General features: G+C 37.7%; 1 protein-coding gene across 3 annotated transcripts in view; it reads right to left on the reverse strand.

The window, feature by feature from the left end:
• The window catches only part of GABRB2 (gamma-aminobutyric acid type A receptor subunit beta2), a 270,258-nt gene extending 244,901 nt beyond the window's left edge, over positions 1-25,357 (reverse strand). For all 3 annotated transcript variants that reach the window (XM_065936454.1, XM_065936463.1, XM_065936446.1), the window contains exons 1-3: positions 25,281-25,357; positions 25,029-25,120; positions 23,931-23,998 (exon numbers count right to left, since the gene is read on the reverse strand). In XM_065936454.1, coding sequence (XP_065792526.1) covers positions 23,931-23,998; positions 25,029-25,120; positions 25,281-25,357 — 237 coding nt within the window. The remainder of the gene's footprint in view (positions 1-23,930; positions 23,999-25,028; positions 25,121-25,280) is intronic.
• Positions 25,358-26,773: the final 1,416 nt, after the last annotated feature.

A 26,773-nucleotide genomic window follows, 5' to 3' on the forward strand; every position in this document is an offset into this window, starting at 1 on the left:
TTGAGATTACATACTAGTGAGGAGGTGACACAGATTTAGAATACAGTTCTCCAGAATCCTGGTCTAATGACCATCGACACATCATGATTTAAGAACTATCTTCAGGATAATATTACCCTTGATTGGGTGTCCATTCTACATAAACTGAATTCATGAATGTGTCAGAGGTTGTGTGGGTCATAGAAAATTTATGTGTATATTATTATTATAGATACTATTTATTGAGATTTATTACATGCAAAGAACTTTACTAAGTCTTCTATGTATATTAAATCATTTAGCTTTTAGAATAATGCTTTAAGGCTAAGACTACTATTAATCCTAGTCTATAGGTGAGAAAATGGATAGTTTAATGAATTATGTAATCTGGGCCACATTACAGCTTGTAAGTGGAAGAGCCAAGATTTTCAAATTCTACGAAATGCTACCAATGCTTATAAAAACATCAAGAGAAAACACACACCCCATAAATTTTCACAAGTAAACCTGCTTTCGTCAGTTTTAGGAAAGAAAACTACATTCCTGCCAGTTGGAGAAGTAACAACCAAATGCATTTAGTTCTCATCAAGCGATAAAAAAACAGATTGTCTTTCATTCTGTTCTTTAAATACATTTCAACCAACTTCAAAGAGAATATTAACAAAGACATTTACAGATCAAGGTTACAATTTGACTTTATTTATCTGATAGGCTAGATTAATTCATTATTAATCTTCCTGCTCTTCTTACATATGAAATATTATGGCATATTTATGAAGCATTAATTCACAATTATACTTCATTTTATGCACAATCTGGCACTCCTGTTTAGTTCTGCTCTTTGGTTTGCTTTTTAATCCTAGCCGTGATTCCAGTATACAAACTTCTGGAGTAAATGCTCTCTGCTTTAATATGTCATGTTGGGAAGCATTTTTTAAAAGATCTGTATATTCTACATTCATCTATTACTGATATGAAGATCCTTACATAACTGCAGGACTACTGTGATAATGTTGTACAACAACTTCCAAGGGCAAATTCTGAAAAATCAATGAAAACACCCTTGAATAACAATTACAAGTTCAATGTAAGCAAAGATCAAAACTATAATTTTGTTGCACTGCAATCTTCTTAAGAGCAAAAAGAACTAATAAAAGGAATAATAGGTTATTCTAATGTATTATTAATTTATTTATAATTTAACTCCATGAGTTAGAACCTTTTGAACTAGAACTGGCTGTGGTTGGAATATCCAAGAAAACAGACAGGGTCCTGACCTTAGGACAGAAAGCAATGGTACCCAGTAGAGCAAAACTTTTAAAAGACCAAGAGTAGAAGAGATTTTCTTGATTCTAATTCTTATACCAACAATGTATCAATCTTCTCAAAGCATCCCTGTTACTAGTTCATAAAATTTCACAATCTGTCATAAAACAAACCTGAACCTAAGTTGCTACAACTTTTTTAAAAAAACTATCTGTGACAGTTGAACAGCCAATCTAAGATAATTAATGAGACAGAGCTTCACATTATTTTTGTTTTCCTTTTTATGCTTTAATAACCTGAATTAATGAAAATATATTTCTCCATGAAATTATGCCTTTAACATACTCTTCTTTAATTTGAATCATTTCTCTTTCAAGTAAAGTCCTAACAAACATACAAGCATGAAAACCAAGTAACAATATGAAATTTCATATGATGTACCTTCCACTGAATTATTCCCAGAGTATTTTATGTTTCATGCCATACTTATTATATTTTATTATATAAATAAGACCATATACCCAGCCATATCTGGTTTACTTCTGCTATAAAATATCAATAATCTTTTGGCCAACACTAGCTGAAAAAAGATGAGCACCAACATCAAAAGCATGCCTACTCACTAATATCCAGCTTAAAACATATTCTAAAACACATCTTTGAAGAAATTTTCTAAATATCTTTTAAAAAGAGAAATAAATCTGTAAGCTTTCTATTTATGACAGTACCGTATTTGTACTTTTTTACAAGAATACAAAGCCAAAACACAGTTGTCCAAAGACTAAGCCTCTCTTGATACATCGTCTGAATTTATTGACATGTAGCATGATGCATGCAAAATCACTTCAATCATGTTCAACTCTCTGAGATCCTATGGACAGTAGACCATGAGGCTTCTTTGTCCATGGGATTCTCTAGGCAAGAATACTGGAGTATTCTCCAGTCCACTCCTCCAGAGGATCTTCCCAACCCAGGGATCAAACCCTTGTTTCCGGCACCTCCTGCATTAGCAGGCAACTTTTTTGCCACTAGTATCACCCGGGAAGCCCCAGAATGTCAATACTTTCATACAAAAAGATTTATCTAGTGTAAACATTTCATTTTGCATATAAAAATGTGCATTTGGTAAGTTCATGCAAAACATCATGAAAACCCCAGCTCTGTTTTAGGTTGCCACTATTGAGTCACAGGAAGCACACCCTCCTGCCCTGAGATGCCAAAGGTCTTTTCAAGCTGATATATGTGGCATTATTATTTCACAATATATTTCAAGCTACTCACGCATCTAGCTTAAGCTCATCAATTCAACCTGGTAAGCTGACTACTTAGTGATAAGTAATTACCTTAGAAAAATAAAACCATTTCATACTTGGTTTTGTATTTATATGCATGTGTATGCATATGTGTGTCTACATGCATGACAGTCAAATACTATTCACTATTAGCAATATATAGTATATAAATAGGGCTTCCCTGGTGATTCAATGGTAAAGAATCTGCCTGGCAATGCAGGAGACCTGGGTTCAATACCTGGGTCAGGGAAACGTCCTGGAGAAGAAAATGGCAACCCACTCCAGTATTTTGCCTGGGAAACCCCATGGATAGAGGAGCCTGTCAGGCTATAGTTCTTGATATTGCAAGAGAGTCAGACACGACTTAGCAACTAAACAACAATTTGCAATATGGGGCTAGCTTACAGAATTCTTTTCTCCTACAACTTCTCTCGCTCAGAAGTCATATCTGATGTAACCAACACAAAAGTTACAAGTCAACAAACAAAGTGAAAATCGCTGTCATGTCCAACTCTTTGTGACCCCATGAACTAAACAGTCCATGGAATTCTCCAAGCCAGAATAATAGAGTGGGTAGCCTTTCCCTTCTCCAGGCGAACTTCTCAACCCAGAGATCAAAGCCAGGTCTGTTGCACTGCAGGCAGATTCTTTACCAGCTGAGCCGCAAGGGTGTCCCTTTTAGTTCAGTTGATAAAGAATCTGCCTGCAATGCAGGAGATCTCAGATTCCTGGGTCAAGAAGATCCGCTAGAGAAGGGATAGGCTAACCACTCCAGAATTCTTGGGCTTCCCTTGTGGCTTGCGGACACAACTGAGTGACTTTCACTTCACAAGTCAACAAAGGAGTCATCAAATCCAGTAAAATGTATATGGTATAGTTTCTCCAAATTTTTGTAACACACATTGAGATATTTTCTAAAAATCTCAAACCTCATGTACAACTAAACTATTCTAGTGGATGGACTCAGAATGATAGTTACAATTGTTCAGACTGACAAGCCAATGTATTTAAAACCATCAAACCAATTATGATTTATAATTTATATAATGAAAGAGCTTGTATAGTTCTCAATATTGGTGATCAAGTCTATAGATAAAATTCATTGTCATATTTAGTAGTAAATCTAGCCAAGTCTTCACTCTAAAACAGGTGTTTGTGGCAATATTCACACACAGAGTGACAGTTACACTGGTTTTTCTGGTTGTAGCAGTTCTACAAACAAAGCTAGTGTAGGTAACAGAATTTCAGCTGAGCTATTTCAAATTCTAAAAGATGATGCTGTTAAAGTGCTGCACTCAATATGCCAACAAATTTGGAAAACTTAGCAGTGGCCACAGGACTGGAAAGGTCGATTTTCATTTCAATCACAAAGAAAGGCAATGCCAAAGAATGCTCAAACTACCGCACAATTGCATACATCTCACACAGTAAAGTAATGCTCAAAATTCTCCAAGCCAGGCTTCAACAGTACATGAATGGTGAACTTCCAGAAGTTCAAGCTGGATTTGCCTCTTTAGAAAAGGCAGAGAAGTCACAGATCAAATTCCGAACATCCGTTGGATCATTGAAAAAGCAAGAGAGTTCCAGAAAAACATCTACTTCTGCTTTATTGATTAGGCCGAAGCCTTTGACTGTGTGGATCACAACAAACTATGGAAAATTCTTCAAGAGATGGAGAGTACCAGACCACGTTAAATGTCTCCTAAGAAATCTGTATGCAGGTCAGGAAGCAATAGTTACAACTCGACATGGAGCAACAGACTGGTTCCAAATAGGGAAAGAAGTACATCAAGGTTGTATATTGTCATCCTGCTTACTTAACTTATATGGAGAATATATCATGTGAAATGCCAGGCTGGATGAAGCACAAGCTGGAATCAAGATTGCCAGGAGAAATATCAATAACCTCAGATATGCAGATGACACCACCCTTATAGCAGAAAGTGAAGAGGAACTAAGGAGCCTCCTGATGAAAGTGAAAGAGGACAGTGGAAAAGCTTGCATAAATCTCAACATAGAAAAAACTAAGATCAAAGCATCCGGTCCCATCACTTCATGGTAAATAGATGGGAAAACAATGGAAACAGTGACAGACTTTATTTTGGGGGGCTCAAAATCACTGCAGATGGTGACTGCAGCCATGAAATTAAAAGATGCTTGCTCCTTGGAAGAAAAGTTATGACCAACCTAGACAGCATATTAAAAAGCAGAGACATTACTTTGTCAACAAAGATCTATCTAGTCAAAGCTATGGTTTTTCCAGTAGTAATGTATATATGTGAGAGTTGGACTATAAAGAAGGCTGAGCTCCAAAGAATTGATGCTTTAGAACTTTAGTGTTGGAGAAGACTCTTGAGAGTTCCTTGGACTGCAAGGAGATTCAACCAGTCCATCCTAAAGGAAACCAGTCCTGAGTATTCATTAGAAGGACTGACGCTGAGGTTGAAACTCCAATACTTTGGCTATCTGATGCGAAGAACTGACTCATTGGAAAACACCCTGATGCTGGGAAAGATTAAAGGCAGGGGACGACAGAGGATGAGATGGTTGGATGGCATCACACACTCAATGGACATGAGTTTGGGCAAGCTCTGGGAGTTGGTGATGGACAGGGAAGTCTGGTGTTCTGCCTCCATGGGGTCACAAAGAGTCAGACATGACTGAGTGACTAAACTGAACTGTTCTCAACATGAAATAGCTCCTCTTGAACTATCTGTAATTGAATCATTCATATTTCAAGGAATAGACACCAGAGTTTAGATGTAGCATATGATGAAGGTGGCACTAATGGTAAAGAACCTGCCTGCCAATGCAGGAAATTTAAGAGAAGCAGGTTCAATCCTTGGGTTGGGAAGATGCCCTGAAGGAGGGCATGGCAATCCACTCCAGTATTTTTGCCTGGAGAATCCCATGGAGAAAGGAACCAGACAGGTCAAAGGGTTGGAAAGAGTCAGACATGACTGAAGTGACTTAGCACGCACAAGCACATGATGATAATTTGGCCTCCTATATTCAAATTTCTTATTTTCATAAAGTTACTATGTGCAAAATAAAATGGCATATGTTAGGCAGAGGCTACTGCTTTAAATCTAAACTTCACTCAATAAGGTTAACGGAAGAAATGAGCTCTTTAAGACTATACCTCAGTGGTCTTTGTGTTGGTTCTATTGGGCCAAGTAAATGAATCCAAAGTAAAAGACTGAAGTTGAAATGAAACAATCGTTTGAGGGTGGGATGTTTCGAAAGAACAGCATGTATATTATCTGTGGTGAAATAGACCACCAGCCCAGGTGGGAGGCATGAGTCAAGTGCTCGGGCCTGGTGGGCTGGGAAGACCCAGAGGAATCGGGTGGAGAGGGAGGTGGGATGGGGGACCGGGATGGGGAATACGTGTAACTCTATGGCTGATTCATATCAATGTATGACAAAACCCACTGAAAAATAAAAAAAATATAAAAAAAAAATAAAATGCTTACACTAATTAGAAATATAACAAACTGTGAAAAAAATGCACAATTTTTTTACATACACATTTTAAATATGTTAGTGATACCCAAGGCACCTCATGCATAAATTGAAATGGAAATGATCCCATGTTCTGGGTTGTAAAATTAAAAGATACCCCTTCTAGGGTGGTTATATGGCATGTGTTCTTTTGGCCAGGAATCAAAAGTAGTCATTAGATATAAAACCTCATTCTCAATAACCATAAAACTGAAAAGCAATGAATTTAACAAGAATTATATAAGGCCTATAGGAATAAATTCAAATGAAGTTTGCAAAACTTACACAGAGAAAACTAAAATTTTACAGAAGGACATAAAAGAATATGTATAAATGATGAGACCTAGTATGTTCTTCAATAGGAATAACTAGTCCTATTAAGAAGCAAATTTCCTTACACATTCCTTCATAAATTGTAGTACAATTACAACCAAAATTCAAGTAGCATCATTTTTCTAACTTGCCAAAATTTAAAGATTGTATGAAGGCATAATTGCTTCATAACGGTTAAGTATAATTAGGTAGAAACACTATGAAGAGAGATTTGTCTTCTTTTAAATTATAACTGACATAAAACATTAGTTTTATTGTAAAGACAGTGAAAGTGCTAGTCACTCAGCTTGTGCACGACTGTTTGTGACCCCATGGACTGTAGCCACCAGGCTTCTCTGTTCATGGAATTCTCCAGGTAAGAATACTGGAATGGGTAGCCATTCCCTTCTCCAGGGGATCTTCCCAACTCAGAGATCAAACCAGGTTTCCCACATTATGGGTAGATTCTTCACCATCTGAGTCACTGGGAAACCCAGGTAATAGAGTATCTGTACATGTTGCAAAATGATCTTCATGATAAATATACTTAACATCTATCACCACACATAGCTACATTTTTTTTCTTGTGATGAGAACTTTTAAGATTTACTCTCTTGGCAACTTTCAATATGCAAAACAGTATTATGAACTATAGCCATCGTATTATAAATTACACCCCCATGACATTTATTTTAAAACTTTACACTGTATTTGTTTGTATAAAAGTCTGTATTTTTGACCCCCTTCACTTACTTCACCCACTTCCCAGTCCCTACCTCTAGCAATCCATCAATCTCAATTTGTTCTATCTATGAGTTTGTTTTTTATTTGATTTTAGATTCCACATAAAAGTGAGATCAAGCAATATTTGTCTTTCTCTGATTTATTTCTTTTTACATAAAACTCTCAAGGTCCACCCATATGGTCACAAATGGTAAGACTTTATTATTGTTAGTCAGAATAATATTCCATTGTATATGCATCTTCTATATATTTATATATCATATTTTCTTTATCTATCCATTGATAGATTTTTTCCCATATCTTGGCTATTGTAAATAATGCTTCAATGAATATGAGGATATATATATAGGTAGGTAGGTAGAGAGAGAAATAGATAAAGTATCTTTCTAAGTTGGTGGTTCATTTCCTTTGGGTAAATACTCTGAAGGGGAACTGCTGAATCATATGGTAGTTCTATTTTTAATTTTTTTGTGAAAACTCCATACTGTTTTCCATAGTGGCTGAATCAATTTACGTTACCACCCACTCAACACGGGAGTTCCCTCTTCTCCACACCCTTACCAGCACTTGTTATTTCTTGTCTTTTTGATGACCGTCATTCTAACAGGTGTGAGATAATACTTAATTGTTGGAAATTTATCTTGGTAATTAAAATCAGGATAATCAAAATTATCTAGTGCTGGCAAAACAATATATGAAAATACTAATGAGGTAAATAACAGAAATAAAAGCAAAGATCTAAGGACATATGAGATTTCTTATATGATAAAGACAATATTTCAAATCATTAGGAAAATAATAGATTACATTAAATATTATTGACACCTACCTATCTACGTTATCTATGTATATTCCTGCTTCAAAATTTACCCTAAACCATATTTCAAATGAGATTTGATATTTACACAAAAATACTTAAAATAACAAAATATGATTTGAACATTTTTTTTAATCTTATGGGACACAAGACTTTTCAAAATCTAAAAACTAAGATCAAAATCCATAATACTCTTTAGTACATCAAAAGATAGTATTCACAAAGTTATTACATAAGGAAGTATGTTTATAATATATGGCAAAGGGTCATAACCTTAATTTATAGGAAGTTCCAACAAATTACTAACAAAAAAATTCTTCTAAAGAGAAAAAAATTCAATAAATGACATAAACAGTTCAGAAAAGCACTGAAGCTTGTATATTACCATATGTAAGATAGATGACCAGTGCAAGTTCGACGCATGAAGCAGGGCCCCCAAAGTCGGTGCTCTGGGACAACCTAAAGGGACGGGTGGGCACGTGCACCTGTGGCTGATTCATGTCGATGTGTGGCAACAACCACCACAATACTGCAAAGTAATTAGCCTCCAATTAAAATAAGTATTTTTTTTTAATTTTATTTAGTTATTTTTTTTCAGTGGGTTTTGTCATACATTGATATGAATCAGCCATAGAGTTACACGTATTCCCCATCCCGATCCCCCCTCCCACCTCCCTCTCCACCCGATTCCTCTGGGTCTTCCCAGCACACCAGGCCCGAGCACTTGACTCATGCATCCCACCTGGGCTGGTGATCTGTTTCACCATAGATAATATACATGCTGTTCTTTCGAAACATCCCACCCTCACCTTCTCCCACAGAGTTCAAAAGTCTGTTCTGTACTTCTGTGAATTAAAATAAATATTTTTTAAAAAGGCAATTCAGAGAGAAGAATGCAAATGGTCTATAAACACAAAAACGTATTTGAGATGGTTGTTACTGTTGTTTAGTTGCTAAGCCATGTCCAACTCTTTTTTGACCCCATGGACTGTACCCTGCCAGGCTCCATGGTCCACTGGATTTCCCAGGCAAGAATACTGGGGCGGGTTGCCATTTTCTTCTCAAAGGGATCTTCCTGACCCTGACCCTGGGCCACCACTGAGCCACCTCAGAAAGCCCATTTGCGATAGCTACCTGGCAATAAAAATTTTAAGTGATACAGGGAATTACTAATTTCACCTTAGAGGTTAACAAAGGTGGCAAGTTAGAATATCCTGAGGGAGATATCCAGGACTGGTCTGGATGTGTGCTAGTGGAACTCACATATACTGGTGGCGTGAACATTGATTAATATTTTTAAGGAAGCATAGACTGACAGACTAGAGTCCATGCAGTTGCAAAGAATCAGACATGAAGGACAGACTAGGCAGAGCACAACACAGCTGTGTATCAAAACATATGCATATAAATATACAAAATGCATCAAAATCTAAAATATGTATCATCCCACTTTGGGTTCCAGTACTCCTACTTATAATACTTTAGTGAAAACAACGTTACAGTTGCATCAAATATGAACACACAGCACATTTTAATGCAGATAATAGAGTGCGCTCATTTGCTCAGTCTTATTTGACTTTGCGATCCCATGTTGCCCGCCAGGCTCCTCTGTCCGTGGAGATTCTCCAGGCAAGAATACTGGAGTGGGTTGCCATGCCCTCTTCCAGGGAGTCTTCCCAACTCAGGGATCGAACCCAGGTCTCCTGCATTGCAGGTGGATTCTTGACCGACAGAGCCCCCAGGGAAGCCTTAATGACAATGTCCATCAACAGAGGATTGATTTAATAAATATGGTGTAGCCATACAATGAAATTCTATACAGCCACTGGATATTTTGTTACAGAAAAAATTTAGATAGCATCAAAAGATGTTCACAAAATGTTAAGTGTAGAAATAATATAAAACATTATGTATTTGCTGATTCTATTTCAGGGACATGCATGCAAATTCTCAAGAAGTCTTGAGGTTTAGTGATCATTTTTCTACCAACATTTATTTCTGAGAGATATTAATAGAGGTCTGTACTTTTCACTATAGTTTATTAGTGATTTTTCTGTAATTATAGAAGTAAGTAATAAAAGCAATTCAGATTAAAATAGTCCATACTCTTAAGAAAATTATGTGACAAATTAACCTGCTTTACAAAGCAAACATAGTAAGAGGCTGGAAGTTACCTTATATCTTTCATTTATTCTCTTCATTTTCAAAAGTAGAAACTCTGAATGAGAATTTAAGAAATTTTTACAGTTTTATCATCAGTGAAAAATTCAGGACAAATTCAGAACTTCCCAGTCCTTGCTTTTGATGTAAAATAAACACTGACCTTTCCACAGTAACTACAGAAATAATCTCTAAAGAAATGCAATAGCATATTTTATTCTCAGGATTGCTTGCTTTCAAACCAAATATAAAACAGTAATTATTTTTAAATTACATAAGTTCATATATTATACACTGTTTTTAGATACACATTATATACTTGGCTTAATTTTATTCATAATTTTTATCAACTCAGTTGGACATGTGAAAGAGTAAAAAAAAAAAGAAAAGGGAGAAGAAATATTTTGTCTAAGCCAAATATTTTTCCCAACCTTGAATAACACAAATCTATTTAAACTGAAGTCTTTTGAATTGACCTTGAAATGCATCACAATTATTATTTCACATACATATGTGTCATCATTTTAATAAGTATTTTATATTCCACCTCGTTAAAATAACAAGTAAGATATGAAGGGCTGATATTTTCTTGGTTCTAAAAAATCCGTCTTAAATTTAATCAGTCTAATTTTGTTCTTAATTCTCAGGATTACCAAATATATTTTTTCAGAGAAGAATTTTGCTTTGAGTCAGTATTGAATTCATTCTCTAATGATGAAAGATGATTTAAAACAACCAAGAAAAAGTAAATCATAATTTTCAATTTATCCACAAACCCTAATGATACTGAAACAGTAATAATTACTATTTTATTCCTAAACAACTTAAACTGTCTATTTTTGCATAATACAGATTTTATCCTTTAGGTTCTATTTGTTTCATTTTTTATAAGCTTCCCGAAGTCGCCTGGGAAGCTACACTGTAGACTATCAACAATTATTTTGAGAAATCATAATGGAGGCAGGTCCATTCAATTTTTTAAATTTCCCTTTCCTTTAACTTGAGAAAAATACAAAACAAACAGGACAGGAGACAAACTGGCTGGGCTCTAATTCCAGTTTCGGCACTTTCGAGCTATAAAACAAAGGAGGGCTGTGATGTGTTGGTTCTAGTTCACATACATCTTCTAACCCTCAGTTTACACATCTGTAAACTTCCCTGGTGTCTCAGAAGGTAAAGAATCTGCCTGCTGTGCAGGAGACCCGGGTTCGGTACATGGGTCGGGAAGATCCCCTGGAGAAGGGCATGGCAGCCCACTCCAGTATTCGTGCCTGGGGAATTTCATGGACAGAGGAGCCTGGTGGGCTACAATCCATGGGGTCACAAAGAGTAGGACACAAGTGAGGGACTAACACACACAAATTGTGATAACACTTCTTATTTCACAGAGGTTTTTGAGAATTACATGTGAAGTCACTGAGAAATTACACTTCATTTAAAAAACATAATAAAATATATCCTGGTAATAGGTCAAAGATATAATGCAATTATATCTTGGTTTCCATTGACTTTTTAATTAAACTATTTGTTTACAAACTATCAAATGCTTAAAAGAACAAAGAGAATCAATATACACTTTGATACTGTTGATTCCATATCACATTAATTCAAAAGGACTGTCCCTGATTATATACATTCTTATATGGCAAATCCTTGTTGTATACTTTAAATGATATTCATTTATACTAAACAAAAACAAGAACAAAATATTTTTTTTTTTTTAAAGACCTTCTACTAAAAAAAAAAAAAAAAAAAAAAAAGGCCTTCTACTATTTCTCAACTATTGAAAATGATTACAAACTCCTCAAGGACAGAAATCACGTATGTCTATCTCTCCCTCCATCTCCCTCTGAGTATTTTCTCATTCTCCCTCTAACAGCAGAAGCAGCATTTAATTTAATCAGGTTTTGTTCTTGCCATGATTGCACTATGCACTAAAACAACAACAAAACAGGAAAACCAGAACTCCAGAACTGTGGCTATTTTTTAAAATGAGAGTATAAGCACTTAAGAGGTATTATACCCAAATCTGGGAATTGTAAAATTCCCAGGACACATTTCTAACATTTGCTACTTTGACTAAAGCATCCTATGTAAAGAAAGTTTCATTTCTACCTAAGTGGTCTACCTGGTGATGATGATCATATTCTGTTAGTAAAATAACAAGATAAAACCATTTTAAAACATGGTTCTCAAAACTGGCTCATTAAATAGATAGAAAATTAGTTTCCAAAACCTAAAATCTCAAATAAAGCATCTGAAAAATCCAAAGAAAATAAAGAAACTCTATTTTTCATGTGGTCTATAATTCTACAGATCTTTCATCTGTAAGCTTGGCAAGTGCTTAAAATATTATGACTTTTAGAACAAAGGTATCATTCTCTAATGAATTCCCTTAAAAAAATGGTTTGCCATATCGGCATAATAATGGGATTCAAGTAAGAGCATTCTTCCAACACATAAGCCAGATGCGAATTTACACAGCCTAGCAGATCAGCCCTACCAGTCTCCAGAGAGAGTACTGGCTTAGTAGTACTGGCTTGAAAGGGGAATGGTTTACACAACAGATGGATGAGAGAACATTTCAAGAGATCTTCAACCTATTAACTCACACTCTTGTTTGGCAAAACAAAACCAAAAAAAAAACCAAAAAAGACAAAAAAAAAATATGTATTTACAAAATCAGTCTTTCTCTCTCTCTATAGGTAAAGGGAAACAAAAAGAAAAGTTACTTAAATTTCCTTTTTTGGAGCACTGTGGCTTCAACTACAATGAAAATACAGAATGACAATTTGATTCTACAACCAAATAACTTGGTTTACAGTCACAATTCTTTAACATTTCTGCTTCTTATTTTATGATAGCCTTTTAAATATCCTACAAATCATCTAAGATTAATATTTAAAAATATTTCTTGAAAGATTTACAGTCGATGAATAGTCAACACCACAAGAATGAACAATTTTTAAAGATGATCTTTGTATATTTGTTTAAAACCCAGTTGTCTCAATGTATATTTTTTTGTCAATCCAGTTAACTTGCAGTCCCAGGAAGCAGAAAATTCAATAGTTATTTTAAAATAAATGTTCCCTCCTGGAAAGCATGAACAGCACACTCTCTGAAAGCTTATTTTTCCTATGTTAATTCTTCAAAAGTTTCAAGGGAGGAATAAATAGGCTACAGTCACAGGAAATAGCAGTCACCTTTGAGTTATCTATATTTCAAGCCCTACTACCCAATATTTCCCACTAACAGAATAATAAGTTGAATCAAACAATCTTTAATTTTCCATTATTATTCACTACATTTATTTTCATGGAAATTTAAAAAACTCGAAGTATCAATGTGACTATGAGATAAAAAAATAACTTTACACATTCTTAGCAAATACTCTTTAGCTCTCTATGTTGGGTATGTTTTATAATGAGCATTACATATTGGTATATAGATAAACAGACATTCACTTATTGAGAAAGTCAAGTCTGAGGTTCAGTTCTCATGATGCCACTATCAGTTCTACCTAAATTAATTAAAAAAAAAAAAACACACAGCAGAATAAAAAGCGACTTTTAGAGATTAGTTAGTTAAAAGAAAGGCATATAAAAGTCAGCAGATAAACTTTAAAAAAAAATTCTAATTTGATGGTCTTAGATCAATTAGGTACTAAATTACTCATATGTAGAGAAGCAACCTCAAGATGGTTAATCACTGAGATCTTAAGTTTACACATAGTTGAAGCCATAAATAATTTGTAGGAAGCAACTTCAATGACATTTTGCCTAGATGTAAATATGTAATACTACTAATACTAACTAGTACCAATCAAATAGCTAACTTTTTAAACGAGAAAGAAGAGTCAAGGAATTCTATCCTAGAATGTATATTAAAATATCAATCTTTCTGATATTTTCTAAGCCTCTTTAAACTGACATAACGATTATTAACTTATAGCACCCTGGGCTAGGTGCGCGTCCTTCCCCTCATTTCACAAATTGTGTTTGACCTTTTAAAATATAGAACTATGATTATTATCATCATTTGTGTCAAAAAAATTAGTAAGAAGGTTCCAAAGGGCATTTCATAAAAATGAAAATCAGATATGGAAAATGTTTTTTAATGCTCTCATTCTCATCCTTAATAAGTGACCCCTGCTTTCACTCTTTGTGAAGGTGCTTAAGACTCATCATTCATAGCAGCTACTCAAGAAATTTGTGTCTTCTCTGCAGAGCTGGTCTGAGGCAATTAAGCTTCACCATTCGTAGTCATATCTTACATGTGTACCCTGCCATTTCTATACACTTATATTAGCTGTGTGATCTTAGAAATTATACAATCCTTCCAGTCCTTGTCTCTATACTTAATAAAAGAGGATGATGATACTATTATCTGGTTCATGATACTATAGTGAACATTAAGTGGGATAGTTATATGCACTGTTTATTTTTTCAACATTATTATTGCTAACATGTAATAGCTTTCTTCACACTCTCTCCTCCCCACACTATCTCCTCCCCCAAGACTGTTCTCCCTATTTTCCATCCATTCATACTACGCTAATCCTTCCTGTTCAGCCCAGGTATCCCTCTTTCATCAAGTCTTCTACAAATCTCACCTCCTCTGACCACTGGGATCTTTACCATCACAAAAACCCATGTTATAACTAGACACTAGTTCTGTTGTCAAATTCCTTTATTGGTGATTGCATGAGTTTCCACCTTCACTATAAAACTAGTGTTCCTCAGACACCAGCCCTCAGACAGTACTTGTGTCGGTCATACAGAGAGCTGTTAAGTATGTGAACTCCTGAACTCCATCCCAGATCTACTGAACAGACTCTGGGCACGTGCCCTGAAAATACAGATATTAATGCAAGACTCGGGCGATTCTGTTGCACAGAAAAGCCTGAGAATCCTTGTAAAACCTGGATCTCAACCTTAGATTCCTGTACAACAGGGATACATCACTCTTCTCTCCCTCCATCTGAAACACTCTCGTCTCCATCAACCCTACCTCCTTCTTCAGACAATTAAGATCACTCTTGTCTCTAGAGTGAGCCTTAGGTCCAATGTAAGAATGGTTTCATATCCTTACACAAAATGGTCGAACTGGCAAGGGGCTGGTTGAGTAGCACCAGATAAATATTTCCTGGTAGCTGACATACTGCAGTCTTTCAACTACCCCCTCCAACAACCCCATATTTGCTGAGCATCTACCATCAGACACTGTGCTAGGCACTGAAGATGCAGACCATGCCCTACATTTGCACAGCTCAACGGCTCTAATATTTCTCCATGGCTTATTCATGTATCACTTTTCTAAGATACACATAGATTCACCTTAAAAATTTCATTACTTTAGTTCTGGCTATTGTGTTAGGAGAAAAGTTATTTCATCTTTAATTGCCCAAATAATTACTTCTAAGTTAAGACCTCTTGGCAGGTAAGTGGGCAGTAGGTGCCAAATTATAGAGCAAGGAAAATGAGACTTGGCAGTAAAAATGTCAATAGAATGTTTATAAAATGAGCACTAGTAAGAGCCAATGGGTTAGAGACATGCCCATAGTCTTTCAAATAAATAGGGACAGAATAATATAAACCCATTTAAAATACATGTTTTGCAAATAAAATGTATGACTGGAAGCAACATGTAAATCTTGTGCATGTATCTTAAAAACTCATTACCATCTACTTTCTCATTCTTCTTTTAACTGTCTATTTCAAAGTACTTTTTAATGTCATCCAACAATGTAAATTGATTTGGGAAAACGACTGAGTAATATCAGGCTAGAAACACAATAATCTGTAGCTGTGTAAATGAGAGTCAAATTGATGTACAAAATTTTAAAGTTTCCATTTATACATTGACCCACTTCTCTATTTCATATGTGATTTTCATGTAATTGTTAATAGCACATAAAAAAGGAAATTATATGATTATTTTCAAATAACCTATAGGTAGAATTATGACTAATAATCTACAAAATGTATTTTAATTATTTTTTGAAATAGTACACGAGTAAGAAAGAAAATGTCAATATACTTATATGCTTGTATATGTTTGTAAGATCACCAAAAAAGAATACAGGAATACATATCAGTTTACACTGTTACTGATAGAGGTATGCATCCTTTTTTGAAGAAAGCATAAAACTGTAAAATTACACATGGTCTGTTAAGTGAAAATGCAGACTGTAAAATTCTCTCTACAAAATAAGTGCAATGTGTAAAGTATGAATAAGCAAACAGACAAGAATTAGAAGGTGTTGTAGGCAAATTAAAACAGTTTTAATGAAGTGATAGGGATGTGGACAATTTCTGCATTTCATATTTGGTGATCTTTTAAAACTGACGCTGTCCCAATGTACCACCGAACATAAATGAAAATGGTGATTTGGTACAAAAGCCATTACGCAGTGGCCCCAAATAGAGTGCGTGCTGGCCAGAATTAGCTGGCCCCAAATGCCAAGAGCACCAGTAACAAATAAATGCTACAGAATGAATGATGACAAAACAAACCAGTGCCCCACCCTGAAATTCATCAGTACCCCTGCCACAACATTAAGTAAAAGACTTTCTCTGATTTACATTTTTAAGATTTGTTTATTTTTAATTGAAGGATGATTGCCATGCTGTGTTGGTTTTCACCAAACACCAATATGAATCAGCTACAGGCATACATAGAGTCCCCTCCCTCTTGGGTCTCCCTCCCACCTCTCACCCATCCCACCCCTCTAGGTTGTTACAGAGCCCTGGTTTGAATCAGAAATTCCCAAGACTACTTCACCATGAGGTGGGAGGAATCATGCTCAAGCACACTTTGAGATACTTCTAAAATATGCAACTTGAGATATTTCTATCTTCCTTCTCCTGCAGAGTAAGCTCATAGTCAGATTTTTATTTCATGTCACAGTCAAGCAAGAACACTGTTTAGGGTCCTACAGAGCAACAGCAGAGCACCTGCCCTAAGAGTTAACTGCGAGAAAAGCATTTATAAACTGCCTATTTCCTGTGAAATTAATTACAAATAGATGAATACGTTTTCTTGAAAGGTAATTTCTATAATGAACCTCATCTATATGGTGTGGGACAGATGGAGTAAAGATTCAGGAAGAAAAGAAAACAGCCACTTTTAAGAGAACTATTTGTAGACATAACTTATCAGAAATCACAAAAATGTGATCTCAAAGGAAAAATTCAATTGAAAATGAGGTCTTGATAATAAAAGAAAAAAAAAAGGAAAAGGGTCTTTTCACCTAGTATCCATCCAAAGCTTAAAACCACTGACATGGTTTACAGTTCTTGAACTTTATCAGTCGACATTTTGTGACAAATTTTGGGATTAATGGTTATATGACATATTCTACTTGAGCAATATGACAATTATTAGACAAGTTAATAGTACACATTCATAAGGAAAGAAATTACGACATACTTGTCTTCAATAGATATAAAGCATAAATTTCTCAAGGACAGAAACCAATGCTCATATTTAATACCCACTGAATAAAGTACCTATTTGAAAAAAACATTTTAATGAAATTAAGACTTCTTTCAAACTAGAGAGGTTGAGCAGTAACAGTAGCATCCTGTATAGGCTTAGTTTATCTGACCCAACCACTGCTTCCAAGAAAAAAAAAAAAAGGGAAAAAAAAAATAACTACAACAAAACAGAGTCCATGAGGAATGAAAAAAAAAAAAAAAATATATATATATATATTTTAAATGATACCTTGCTACATCTAAAAGTGCAGTACAATCAGAGGGCTAAGATTGAGTGATGATATAAGTCAATTATATACTAGCTGGGTGCCCTTGAATAAGTCACTTAAGCTCTCTGGGTCTCAAGATCCTCTTTCACAAAAAGGTGGACAGTTGCCATATCACTGTTTTTATAGGACTGGATGAGGCAACATACACCAGGAGGATACGCACACAAGTTAAGGGCTCAATGAGTAATAACTGTGATTGTTTTCTTATGTTAGTGTCGTGATGGTAGAAAATGTTGGGTACTGCACAGGAGGAAGAGGAGAGGGGGAAGAGAAGGTTAAGCAGGAGAAGGCAAAAAAAACCCAAAAAAACCACAACAGCTTGCTAAAACTGGGCAGGAGACTCAAGACATAATTCACTCAGAATGAAGCCTGGTCAGTGAGCGTTCACACCTCCTTCACCTTAGTTCTCATTCCACCACCACCAACCTCCCGTTTTATATCTGCAACCTACTTCCTTCTAGGACTACTCCTCCTACAAATGCCTTTTTTTAGCAATTGCCCTCTCCTCACTCAGCTTCAGATCCATACTTTTCAAAGATGTAGTCTTCACTCATTGAAACTCCTCTAGATTTGTTTACCAGCATGCTCCTATTACTATGTCAGGGAGACAAGTCTTAGAACTTATTTCAGCTGACCACGATGGCATGTGACACAGATGACCTTCCCTTTTTAAACTCTCTTGTGCCTCAGCTTTGAAGACATTATCTGCAGGTCCTCCAACTAACCCTCTGGCTGCTGCTTAGCTGTTTATTAATCTTTATGGGCTCCTTTTCAGCATTCCACTGGTTAAATTATAGTGCTCACCATATAGTGATCTCCATTCTTAATAGTTATCTCACTTTCCCTTTTGAATTGTATCAATTTATACAGTTATAACTACCACTTACATGCTGACAATGTCCAAGTTTATGTTGATAGTAATGATGTCTTGCTAAGCTCTAGACTTGTATTTTCCAATCTCCATTTGGATATTCCATGTGTGGGGAAAAGTCAGAATTTCACAAATTGAACTCGTTGTCTACCCACACACTTCATCGCCTATCCCACCTGCAACCTGGCTGCTCTCTCCCCATATCAATAAATGATCCTATCAGAATCTTAGGATTTTCACCAAGTCCTGTCACTTCTGCCTCATAAATGCTCTAATTTTGTATCTTCTCTTTTATGTCCCTGTCTCCATTCATCAATTCTTTCTGGATTTTTGTAGTGGATTTTAATCTCATATCCCAACCTTAGGTCTTGCTCCACCCTCCACACTTCAAAAGCTTCTTCCTTAACTAAGAATCTGTTCAAGCAATTCTCCCAGTGACATCCCTTCACGGGTCCCTTTGGCCTTTAGAACAAAATATAAACTCTCAGCAAGCTACAAAAATTATCTTTATAACTTGACCACCACTTACGATCTCAATATCAACTCTTATCACCTCCTTACCCCCATTCCCAAATCAAGCCATTTAAGGCTACTTGCAAATCCTTAATCCCATTTATTTTTCCAGTTTTTTCTCCTATATGACAATCTTTCTACTTGGAACATTTTCCACAGACTTCTAAACCCCATTTTTACCTAGTAATTTCTATGTGATACCTGAGAATTCTATATTCCTAATATGTGTATTTCTGCTTTCAAAGAACTCAATGATCCTACATTCTTTTCACATTTCTTTCACAATTCCTTTCACATTTCTTGATCAAAATAGTAATTTAAACAGTGCCTTGAATTTAAGGACTATAATTCTATGCTCTTTCTCTCCACATTATATGATACTGTGTCTAGTGAATAATAATGATTTACTCTTCTAAAAACAAATAGTTCACCCAAAATCTGTGGCATTCACTGAGGCAAACAACCAACCAATCATTGGAGAGAGAGCAAAACCACATGGAGATAACATAACCTCAGCGTTGTTTTAGTTGTTAAGTCATGTCCAACTCTTTTGCGACCCCGTGGACTGCCTGCCAGGCTCCTCTGTCCGTGGGGTTCTCCAGGCGAGAATACTGGAGTGGGTTGCCATGTCCTCCTCCAGGGGATCTTCCTGACCCAGGGATGGAACCCGCATCTCCTATCTTGGCAGGCAGACTCTTTACCACAGAGCCACCAGGCAAGCCCATAACCTTGGCTGCGTGTATTTTATACACACAAATTAAGACAGAAGAAGATGTTTGTAACATATTAGGCAACTTCAAATATCGAATAACAAGTGAATGGTGAAATCAACAAGGGATAAACAAATGCATTGGAAATACAGACCACTAAGTACTTAACTGGCTACTCATAAAAATTTTTAGAGAAAATCCTTACGTTAAACCTAAGTGCAACAGGAGCCTGCAGTAGAATTAACAATAATGAACACGAGGTATTAAGTTTTATGAGGTCAGGGAACAAGTCATTCACGTTCACTATTCTGTCCTTAAGGCCTAACACATGGCTACATCATAGTAGCTGCTAAATAAGAATTTGTGTCGAACTGAATTTTAAACTGTGCAGCTGGTGATGCAAGAAAACATCTGTTTAAAAAAAAAAGGCAGCACTTTTTGCCATTCACCATTCCATAAAAAGGTAATTTGTATATGTGTTTACTAGAATTCTTTCCTCAAAAGTGAAATATTGCTTCACTCTTCGGTTGGCAAATGTGTTGTTTCAAGATGGAGAAGAATCTGCTTTAAATGAAGAGAAAGCTATTTCAGTCCATAATCCTTCAGAGCCAATTTTGGATCTTAAAACGCATTTTCATCAAAGAATCTTAACAAAAAGATTCCTGCCAATTTAACCAAGACATCTAAAAATGTTTCAAGCTAAAGCCAAGCTTTCTGCTCAGGAACATTCTAATTGAGATCATGTTCTCTTCCAAAGTCCTTCCATTGGGTCAACAGTCACCTGAGTCACATGGCTGAGTAACAGACCATGATCGCCCAAGAACTCACAACTGCATTCCATTTAGGAATTCCGCATTTTTCTATATTTATGCTGGGTTTCAAGTCCTGAAATTTCTTTGTACCCTACAGAGTTATTATAATAAACCAAAGCAGAGACACATGTAATTTTGACTTATAAGTTAATTTGACACATCTCTCTTATTTCCAATATAAGGAAATTGAGACCATATATAAATGATTAATTTATAGAAATTATTAATTTAATATTAATATAAATCATTAATATATTAATATAAATAATATAAAGTATTGACCCAAGTATACTTAGGGCAGCAGCTGGGACGGATACTGGGTCTCCTCTGTTTCCTACATAAGCTATGTTCATGGAACACCAATACTTTCACTTGCACCATTGTGTCAATTCTGGTAGTCACCTGAAATACTTAAAATGGGACTATTATTCCTTTTTAACAGGTGAAGTAATCAAGCTCCATCGAGCTGTCAACTCCCTCAGGTTGACTGAGCAGCAGAAGCAAAACCTGTATTCAGGTCTTTCTATCATTGTCTTTTACTTGGAACACCATTGACAAGGGCCTTTTTTCCTTTCAATACAAATGAGATAATTCGGGTACCTACCATTCTTCAAAGGAAGATTCACTATAATCAAAGAGAGTTACAAGTACCAGAGGTTGCAGACCACAAAGGACAATGAGGCAGAAACATGTGTGTTAATCAATTTTGAGGTTTCACTTAAATAATCAACCATTCTTTCAAAGCTGAATCCATTCAAAAGATACTAACCCTTTTAGACTTGTATACAGTGGGCAGTATGCCATAAACATCTTCTTTTATTTAGACAATAGGGATGAAACTTCCCATCTGTTGCTTCAAATCAAATAACCATACTTAAAAAAATAATACCCAATGTGACAAAATTTTTCTTTGAAGGATTAATTTAAAGTCATTATGACTGTTAATCATAAAATGTTAATTCTTAGCAAGTAAAACTGGGTCTGGACAAGTCCACGTGTATTAGCAGTAGGCTAAGAAAGGAATCTAGCATGGAATTTTTAACACTTGGTTCTAATCATTAATGCTGCAGTACTGGCCTATTTACAACCTGACATTTGTTTTTGCACTTTCAACATCCCATGACTTTGATGCAACAGTAAATAGCTTTAAGAGATGACACCGTGCCTTAGCTGGGTCTGTATTTTGACTAGCAGGTCTTGGCATCATGTCCAGTTCTGATACCTCTCCCAAATACTACATGCTGGTGAAAAATGAAAAAAAAGAAAACTTAAAAAAAATGCTACTGTTCTTAAGCCATTTGGGGACATAACTGATCTAAGTTCTTAGCTAACTTATACATCCAAGTTCTACTGCAGCAACTTCTAACCACCACATCATTGTTTCTTTAGATTCTTAATTTTTTAGACTTTTAAATATTTCTTAATTTTTCCATAAAGTCCCACTTTTCTAATGTTCTGAAGAGGAAGGTGACAAATTAAAATGTGGGAGGAAAGAGCATAAATAAATAAAAATTCAAAAGACAGGACACACAGAACTACACTTGGTTTCCATTATCTCTTTTCAGCCACACAATTTCGATTTGAGTACCTAGGATTTGGCAGGTATCCATAATAGGACATTTCTATTTTATGGTAAAATTCAAAGTATAAACTGATAAAAGACCTCTAAAATCTCACAGAAGTGAGTATTCGTATATATGAGGAGTTAAATAGTTTCCCAAGATATATTCTATACCTACTCAGCAGATTCTTATAATGTGTGGGAAGTCTATGGTTCTGAATCATCCAACAGTGTCTGCAGTCTGTGTTTATATCCTGTTATCATAAAAACTTTACCAATAATCAGAATATAACAAGATAAATGTTGTTGCGAACATCATTGAAAAAGTTGCATATTCTCTGAAGTAATGGCAGACGTTTCATAAGCTTGTGATAGCTCAGGATTTCCACTGAACTTTGGACATTGTAGAAGGCTGGGCTGGTTATTTGGGCTTCCTCTATAATTTGAATTCTGGAGTTTTGAACATTTATATTATGTTGAAAACATATCCACTACCCAGTATTTGGCTCTCTTGAATGAACTAATAAGTGTCCTAACTGTCGAGTCCTGACGGCTGGCTTAGAACTGTTCTGCTTAAAATATCACACACTAGACCCTCTTCTTTAATAATACACCCCATTTTCAGGCAGAATCACACTACAGCACATTCTTCTGAAATGTGCTGTGTGCTATCAGGACTAAAGTAACACTGGCATCTTACATTCAAATGTGGCCACTCTAGAGAGACTTTTCCAAAGACCAAAACGTCAAAAACACAGAGTAGAAAAGTCTCTGGAGAAAAGGCCCAAGTAAACAGGGGTATCTGGGACACTTGACATTGTCTTGTCTGCAGTGCCCCAACATGGGCAGCAGGGGGCGCTCCTGCATGAAGCAAACCCTCCCCTCCCCCCAAGGGCTCCCCCAAAGGGGAAGAGGGTGTTTCTCTTAGCACTTGCCCCAAGTCCAGGGAGGAAGCAAGTAAGGAGTGCTGCTGTCCATAAGTCACACATGCTTTGAATACCATTGCAGAAGTGACCAGAGATGATGCATGGGTCTGAGCGTGAGTTTTGAAAACAAGCTGGTCAATTTCTCTTTTTATTTTTTCTATTTTGGTGTGCAAGAAGGGTTAAAGGACCAGGTAAGCAATTGGCAGGGAATGGGGCTTGCCATCAGCTGTAAAGACAGCATCTCCCAAAGCAACAAGTGGCTATCAGCACCTGAGGGTCATTGTTTAAGCCTCTCTGCTATAGTTTAGTTCCCAGGTTACATTCTCGGTGAAATGTCAAATCAAACGCCTCCCTGTTTCTCCCCTCTTCCCTCTTTCTCTGAGCATACCCCAAACTCAGAAAAATCACTTGATGAAGCAGATTTTTCACTGAACCTTAGGAAATATGACTTCAGGGGTTCTCTTGCATGTGGCTATGTTTTGCAGGTGAGTATGTGATGCATTTTACAGCCTCTTTGCCAGGTCCCACGATTTCAAATCAGATTGGAAAAGCCCTTAAGGACCAGAAACAGCCAGCTCTGAAATCTCAAAAACACACATACTCACGTATACCCCACCCCCACTGGCTGGATCCTTTCTCCTTCCTGTCCCCAAATGAAGGTCTGTGAAGACACAGCTATAAACCTTAATACTCACCATATTGACTTCAGAAACCATGTCGATGCTGGCAATGTCAATGTTCATTCCCACTGCCACAGGAGGACCTGAAAACCAAAAGGATCGGCCACGTGATTTCTCAGAACTTCATGCATTCTTAGCAAGAGTAGTCCCCAGGCGTGGGCACGGGACAGTCCTCCCCAAATCCCTCCCCACTGCTAACCCTCAAATTTTTCAAATCTCTGCTCCTTTCATTTAAGAAAAGGGTGGCAGGTAGTCCTCTGAGAAATGCTCTATTAAACAGGCATGCACGTGCCCTGATGGGTGAGGGATTCCAGCTCTTCTACATATGCAGATGTCTCAGCATAAGAATACACACAACCCACAGAAGCATCTGAATCCGGCTGGGCTAGCTCAAGGGAAATGTTGTATAAACCACTGAAACCCCCTTCTTATTCTTCCCACCCCCTACCCGCTTCAGTGCAGGTTTTAACTCTTTGAGATTTGTCAGAGTCTGGAGTAAAATTAAATGGACATATCATTGTATCTAAGGTTGAAGCAAGAGAGATCTCTGGCCCTTCTCCCCCTACCGTCCCTATCCTCCAAGCCCCACAGGTCCCCTCTAGCCCCATCCCAGCTGTCCCCCGCAGTGAGGCTTCCAGGACTGGATAATATCCAGAAAGTAGCCAATTTAAACCATGGCCTGAACTCCTCCAAAGGAGGCGGGCACAGGGGGTTAATGCCACTTCTCAACCAATTGTCTGCATATCTTGTCCTCAAAAACGTTCCCGGTGGCCTTCAGGAAGCCAGGTTCACTGGCACAACATTAATTAAACTTAAGAGGTTTGTATCGCAGCAAAACAAAGACGGTGAAGCAAAGAATTTAAACAGAGAAAGCTGGAAGACAGCAGTCTCCAGTATAGGCTAAGAGGGTATCTCTGAAAGACCACCTAAGTGCTGGAGAGTAACACACAGGCTTAAGTTTGGATCAGTTTCTCAATATGGTAACACAGAGCCTCAGTCAATACACCACATGCAACCCACAGTAAGGGAGAGGAAAGACAGCGCGCAGAGCTCAAAAGACAGCTTAGGCGAGAGCTGCTGGGCTGTTTCTTATTACCAAGGCAACCCCATTACCTCCAAAATCTGGTCTCAGCCGAATATCATAACCTTTCAGGAGTCTATCCACCGTCTCTTTAACCAGCGACATATTACTAGGGTCATTGACACTAAAGAGAGAAAAGACAATAAATAAACAGGCATCAATAAAACGGCAGGCACAGCGCTTCGGCAGCTATCTGATGCTCACTACAGATCCTTGCTCACAGAGGTATGCAGACAGAGCCCTTCAGAGTGGAAAAGGGAAAAGAGAACGCTAGGCACACTTACCTCTGCGCACAGACGGCGGCGATTATTAAGGGGAATGACCAGATCCCAAAGCAGTCCTTTTTCCGGACTCTCCACATCCCTTTAGTTTTGGATGGGTGAGGGTTTCGCTGAAGAGAGGAGATCCAACTTAGTCTGCTCAGTGCAGTGATGCTAATGTGAGGCGCATGCGCACGGCGGACCAAAACATCAAAGGGGCAGCCGCTGCCTGGGACCGAGAAGATTTTCTTGTTAAAGGGGAAAAAAAATTAAAGGGAAAAAAAGGGAAAACACACACATATATAAATATATATGTACAATATATACGTATTTGTATATATAGAAAAGTCACCCTACGGGAGGACCCATGGTAAAAATCTTTGTTGTCCTTTTGTTAAGATAAAAACAACCAGAGCGTCTGTAAGTTTTGGTAGTGGCAGGAGGCGGTTTCGCACCTCGCGGGTTGTGGTGTTTGGGGTGTGTGTGTGTGTGTGTGTGTGTGTGTGTGTCTGTATGTTTCCTCTTAAATGTACAGAACCAGATGAGGAATTTAAAGGAGAGCAGGTGTGTAGTGCTAGGGGAAAATGAGTGCCTGGGAGTTGACTTCTGGTCTTAGCAAACGGCGGGGAAAGGAATCTGAACTTTATTTCCAAGGCACTGAGCATCCTCCGCCCGGAGCGAGATGGGTCCTGAAGGTGGGGGTTGTGTGGCGGAGGTGGAGGGGAGGGAGGAACAGGAATGGTGGGAGCGGGAGTAGAAGGGGGAGGGAGGGAAGAAACCGATGGGAGGCGTGTTGAGCAATGGGATGGATTTGGGGCCGGGAGTGGAGGGGGTACGTAGCGTGGAGAATAAGACACGGAAATATATATACATTTTAAAAAAAGAAGAAGAAGAAAATGATGCCTGGTCTTTTCTAGGAGTCAAGGAGCAAGCTTTTCTTCACTACTCACGAGCGATTTCTGTCTCCTTCTCCTCCTCACCCTTTGCCCCCCATTCCCAGAGAAGAAAACCTCGGGGTCCAGGTTTCTGGCCGAGTGACGTGCCTGACCCGCCAGTCCAGATTATTTATAGCAGGAAGGGCGGGGGCGAGGGGGGGGGCGAGGGGAGTAGAAAGCGCAGTCTCTCCAGGTCTGTCTCTGCTTCTGCACTGGGAGATTATTAGCAGGGAGGGTGGGGTTTGGAGGAGCGGGGATAATGGGACGTGGGGACTTGGGGATGCTAGGGGGACGGGAGGCGCCGGCGGGCCGCCCACGCCCCCTCGGAGCACGCGCACTGGCGCGCGCACGTGCGGCTGCCGGCCCGCCCGCCGCGCGCCCCTGCTTACCTCGCAGGCCTGCGCTCGCCGCCCACTCCCGCCGCGCGGCGCTGGTGCCCCCCACCCCGGCCCCTCCACCGTGGGCCCCTGGGCCACGGCCGGGAGGGAGGGTGGTGAGGACCGACACCTGGCGGCGCCTCGGGACCTGAAATCCCCGAGCGGAGCCCAGAAGGCAGGCAAAATGAGGAAGGGGCCGGGCGGG

This window comes from Muntiacus reevesi, chromosome 1 (assembly GCF_963930625.1).
Source record: "Muntiacus reevesi chromosome 1, mMunRee1.1, whole genome shotgun sequence".
Classification (NCBI taxonomy): Eukaryota; Metazoa; Chordata; class Mammalia; order Artiodactyla; family Cervidae; genus Muntiacus; species Muntiacus reevesi.